Raw genomic sequence first — 5,947 nt, 5'->3', positions numbered from 1 at the left:
CAACCAGAATTCATATGACATGGCTCTTGCTGCTAGGAGGGATTTTGGTTATCATTTCTTCACAGAGGTGGTGTTTACTGCTACTTGGAACATCTGGACTCAACGGAATGGGAAAATCTTTTAGAAATGAGAGACCTACCTTCATTTCTTGGAGGAGGAACTTCATACATGATATTTCCTTATTAGCTCATAGAATCAAATGTAAATATAAGGATAGCCTAGTATCCTGAATAGCCTCTCTCTCATAGATCTCTTGTAAGTATTTCTTTTCTTTGCTTTCTGGTTCTCTGTAATTATGTAGACCTATTATTTTTTCTAATAAAGCACTGTGAGGCTGTTGCCTTGCAGTACATAGTCAAAAAAATACACCAGGTGGAGAGTGCGGTGCTCGTCGTTGAACGAGAGGGGGACGGAAATAAATTCCCACTTCAGAAACCGGTATATTATGTATCCACTGTCCTTACACCATGCAAATCCCGGTACCCTCATTACCAAAAGATAACATATGCGGTCTTCATGGCATCCCGGAAGCTATGACACTACTTCCAAGAGTTCTCGATCACGGTGGCTTCTGAAGTATCACTCAATTGCATAATAAACAACTGTGATGCTACAGGTCGGATTGTCAAGTGGGCCATTGAGCTCTTGCTATTTGATATAACATACAAACCACGCCGAGCCATTAAATCCCATGTATTGGCTGACTTCGTCGCCGAATGGACAGAGGCCAAACTCCCTAAAGAGTACGATACATATTCCAATTGGGTCATGAACTTTGATGGCTCTAAAATGTTGGCCGGTTTAGGAGCAGGCGTTGTCTTAACATCCCCCACAGGAGACATAGTCCAGTACGTGCTCCAAATACTATACACAGACTCCAATAATGCATCCGAATACGAGGCCTTATTACACGGTCTTCGGATGGCTGTCTCCATGGGCATACAACACCTGGAGGTGCGCGGGGACTCAAAGCACGCAATATCCCAAATAAACGGAGACTTCGACGCCAAATATCCAAAGATGGCTGCCTATCGTAACGCCGTACTCAAAATATCAGCTCAGTTCGAGGGACTCGAGTTTCATCATGTGGCTCGAGAAAGTAATCAAGCGGCGGATGTCCTTGCTCGCATGGGCTCCAAGCGTGACCCCGTCCCACCTAACGTCTTTTTAGAAAGGCTTTTCAAGCCATCCGTGGTGTGGCTGGATGAGTGCGGCAACACTAGTCCGGATCCGGTTATGCCAAAAGATTCCGAACACAATACCGATATCATCGGGGGCTCAGCCACCGAAATAACACCATCGACCCATCTAATAATGGCAGTAATTGCCCCATGGACTGAACCCTTCTTGGCCTACCTTAATAGGCAAGAGCTCCCTGAGGATCAGAATGAGGCTCGATGCATCGTTCGACGTTCTAAATCATACAAGGTTCATGAAGGAGTGCTCTACAAGAAGAGCACTATCGGAATACTTCAAAGATGTATCTCTGAAGAAGAAGGGCGACAACTCCTGGCCGAAATTCATGCTGGTCTTGGCGGTCACCACGCCGTGGCTCGGGCTCTTGTAAGCAAAGCCTTCTGTACCGGTTTCTTCTGGCCGACTTCCCAAGAAGATGCACAGGACCTTGTCCAACGTTGTGTGGGATGCCAGCTTTTCGCCAATTAAAGCCACATGCCGCCTAACGCCTTACAAACAATCCCCATTACTTGGCCTTTTGTGGCCTGGGGGCTTGATATGGTCGGACCCCTTAAAGGGGGAAGCCATAAGAAAAAAATATCAGCTGGTCATGGTAGATAAATTCACTAAGTGGATAGAGGCCAAACCAGTTAAAATGGCGGAAGCCAGACCAGTGATAGATTTTATATCTGGTTTCGTACACCGTTATGGTGTCCCACACAGCATCATCACCGATAATGGCTCCAACTTTACGGCCAACGAAGTGAAAGCATGGTGTGCTAACCTGGGCATCAAGCTCGATTATGCCTCCGTCTATCACCCCCAAACAAACAGTCAAGTCGAATGAGCTAATGGTCTTATCATGAGCGGCATTAAGCCCAGACTAGTACGGTCTTTAAAAGATTCAGACAAACACTGGGTCGAGGAGCTCAACTCCATACTCTGGGGGCTGCGGACCACACCCAATCGCACCACCGGTTACGCATCATTCTTCATGGTGTACGGTGCAGAGCCTGTTTTGCCCTGCGACATCATTCATGACTCACCTCGAGTGCGCATGTACGAAGAGAGAGAAGACGATCTTGACCGGTAGGATAGTCTAGATGCCCTGGAGGAGGAGCATGACGTTGCAAAAGCCCGCTCCGCATTCTATCAACAACAAGCTCATAGATACCAAAGCAGAGAAGTACAGACCAAGACTTATAACGTTGGTGAACTCGTTCTATGCTTGCCAGAAAAGAAAAAGGACAAACTCAAGCCTAAGTGGGAAGGTCCCTTCATTATAGATGAAGTTCTCACTGGAGGTGTGTACCATCTGCGTGATGCATCGGATAACTGCTTAGAGCCGAACCCGTGGAATGCTGCCAGACTCCAAAGATTCTACGCCTAGAGCCGAACTCGTTGTTCGTTTTCTTTTTCCCTCTTTAATTTTTTTCTTTAGCTTTATAGCTCTTGTGCGGCTAGACCGCACACTTATGAGGTAAACATCCTTAATATATACGCCCATAATACCTGGGGGCTTCTTTTACATAAGCTTATTATCATTTTTCGAGCATCAAGCTCACCACATATGTGTCCTTTTATCATACATACCTTTTCTTCGCTATTATATGCACCTTTATGACTTGAGTTTTTGCCAAGTTGGGTTGCTTGGCTCCTGTGCTTATGCCCTACGTTCCCATTTGTTCGGCTAGGGAATAAATGGAGCACCTCTGTGATTTTCACAGCCGGGTCATCTGGACTTGTACCTCAGACTGGGTGAAGCCGAAAGCTAGCGTTTGTAAGGGAATAATAGGTCGGCAGACTAAAGACGTTTTACCTTTGTTGCACCATGAACCCCCAGATATTATGTATACTGCGATTTTTCGAATCACAGTTTGGGCATGCACACTAACACATGTTCACCCAAGGAAATGAACCCTTAACAGAACTATTTTCTCTGGAAGATGTTTCTTACAATCAATAAGTAATATAACATAGCTAGCCGAATACAACTTGTCTGTTCAAGCAACTATGACCCCTACGCCTGGTTTCCATGCATGCCCCGGTATTTATTGCTGGTCCGGTATTCGAAAACACTCTGCACCTTCGGGTCCAGAGGTCGAAGCGAAAAGGTCGGCCATGATAATCGTTTTACAATTCGGCTAGGGACAAATTTGTCAATTGAAGTACATAGTCACTTGGACTCAAAAGCTTCTTCCTCTATACCGTCTAACAGGCTGGCTAGCTTAGAATCCTGATGTGAAAACTTGGCGGCTATCTTTAGTTGGTCATATACCAAGCTCACTGGAATCTCTTATCCATCTGACCCCTCAGGTCCGACCCGGGCCATATGATTCGGATCAAGTCCGGTGTACCACGTTTTCACCATGGCCCAGGCCTCTTGTGTGCCTTCCCGGCAAGCCGATATCTTCCATAAACTAAAGCAGCACCGAGCTCTCTTGAATAGCTTCACAAGCACCTCCATACTTCCTGGAGGGGATTCGGATGGCCATAAGGCCTTGGCAACACTCCACGTCGCTTTCCGAGCTCGCTCGTGCACTTGGGACAGCTCTTGCAGCAGATCGCCTTGAGCTCCGGACATTTCCTCTTTGGGCCGGCTAGTCAGCATACCTATAGACATAAATCTGTTAACTCATTTTTTACCATGCTACACGAAGGTAAGTTCAAGAGCATACTGAATATGCCTCCCCGTAGCTTCCTGTTCTCTTTTACGACATCCACTAGCTGGGCTCGCACGTCTTTTAGCTCTTCACCTAGCAGGGTTTGGAATCCTACAGCTTGTTCTTATCATCCCTAGTCCGTGTCAACACACGCTCGCCAGCGGCCAGTTGCTTCTCAGCCTGATGCTTACCCGCCTGTGTGACCTTCAGTTCCTCTTTCAGTTGATCTAAAGATCCTACCATGGGAAATACAACAGTGTTAATATTACTGGTATGTGATTAATATTTTTCTAGATGGAGGAGAACATTACCAGGTGGTGCCTCCTTGGATTTCTCCAGTTCGGCGGTAGCAACAGCTAGCTGGGTCCGACACTTTTCCAGCTCATAAGACAACATTTTGTTCTTCTACGTGAGTGCCTGATTATGCAATGATCCTTAAATCAGTTGTTTCAACTGCTTCAAGTCTCGGGGGCTACTGGTATATGATTACCAGATCTGTACAATGCATACTTACCCGCATATCTTTCAAATGTTGGTCAGTGGCTCTGGCAAGCCCATCCCGAGCAGCTCGGATGTACGCATCAGCTGAGCTGAAGGCATTGAACGCCTCTTTTATAAAGCTGGGGTCGCGAAGGGCGGCCCTCTGTCGCCGATGATTCATGGCACTCTCCACTTTAGAGTTTGTCACAAATACATTATCCGAATCCTCTGAAGGAGGACAATCCGGCGTCACTCCCGTGTCAGCCCCCGCCCTGGAGGCAGGGTCTGGAACCTGATTGGTGGAGGCGCGACTGGCAGGATCCCCGGACATAGTTCGACGACCACTCTTCCCAATAAAACATAGCAGACAATGTCACAGTTCGATGTGACTGCCAGGGGCCGTATTCGAAGCCATACCTCTTTGATGAAGGCCCGGTCGTGTTGTCATTTGCCTTCCTCTTCGAAGACCAGCCCGACGTAGGCGTCGCTCTCTTATGAGATGCTTCTGGTGCAGCAGGGCACGCCAAGCGCCTCCCCTTTGGAGCATGAGACAGTGCGGTGGGTGACGCATAATGAGGAAGCTCTTTCGGAGGAGATGTCTCCTGACTAATTACATATGAGGAAGGAAGGAGGCCAGGGTAATTGGCCATGATGGCCACTTCTGTGCCATCATAGCTCGCCTGGTAGAAGACTCCCTCCTTGAGCTCTACAAATATGTCCAGATCCTCTTCGACTCCGGGATCGAGGTCCCGGTTATGGTTCTCCGGCTGTGGAGTGGGGCTATGGATCCCCGCGATAACCTTCCGCCATTCCTATTAAAAATGGACGGGTTAATGTCAATTAAACATGACTCAAGGAGAGGATTGAGTAAGGTGGTGGGATTAAAACTTACCCAGTTAGGGGGATTGTACATGGAGAATCCCTCTCGGTGCTTAAGATGAGTAAATTCCTCTTTCTCCCCTTTGTACAGATCAGCCAATATTGTGGCCAGGGCGGTAGGGGTGTCCGGGCCCTTTCGTCCGCAGCGTGAGGCGTCATCTTCCCCATTGTAATGACACATAGGGAGCCCTCTGAATTGGAGTGGCTGAACACCTCGCGCTATGGAAGTCGCCATTACCTCGATTATTGATAATCCGGACTAGGCGAGTGTCTTTATCTTGCCCATTAATTGTTGAACTTCCGCACTATCTTCCTCCTCGAGGCTCCGAGGGCGCCAGCTGTGGCGTTTCCTCAATGGAGCGCTGGAAAATCCGGGAAGGCCCATTCGAACTGGGTCGGGGAGAGCGACATCTTCAATATAAAACCACTCCAAGGGCCACTCTTCGGACGCCTTCTTCGGTGTACCGGACAGGTATCCGGTCCCGGCTATACGCGATATCTCGGTGCCGCCCACCTCGAATATAGATCCCTTTTGGGAGCGAGGGACGAGGCAGAAAAGCTTCCGCCATAACTCAAAATGGGCCTCACAGCCCAGTAATAGCTCGCAAAGAGCAACAAAACCCGCAATGTGCAGGATAGAGGTCGGCGTAAGATTGTGCAGTTGGAGGCCGTAGTACTCCAGGAGACCCCGGAGGAAAGGATGTATTGGAAATCCGACACCTCTTAATAAAAAAGAGACGAAGCACACT

At 48.1% G+C, this 5,947-nt stretch overlaps 1 protein-coding gene across 1 annotated transcript; it reads right to left on the bottom strand.

Moving 5' to 3' along the window:
- Nucleotides 1–3,950: 3,950 nt before the first annotated feature.
- LOC147960320 (uncharacterized) lies at nt 3,951–5,433 on the bottom strand. Its single transcript, XM_087533274.1, has 4 exons — nt 5,212–5,433; nt 4,934–5,131; nt 4,612–4,855; nt 3,951–4,075 (listed from the first exon to the last, which is right to left on the bottom strand). Exons 1-4 carry the CDS (start codon nt 5,431–5,433, stop codon nt 3,951–3,953), a joined length of 789 nt encoding a protein of 262 aa, XP_087389400.1.
- Nucleotides 5,434–5,947: the final 514 nt, after the last annotated feature.

Source organism: Triticum urartu, chromosome 7A (genome assembly GCF_056163025.1).
Source record: "Triticum urartu cultivar PI428250 chromosome 7A, HENAU_Tu73, whole genome shotgun sequence".
NCBI classification, from domain to species: Eukaryota; Viridiplantae; Streptophyta; class Magnoliopsida; order Poales; family Poaceae; genus Triticum; species Triticum urartu.
The sequence above is the reverse complement of the archived record's forward strand: the minus strand, read 5'-3'. Positions and strand labels throughout refer to the sequence as shown.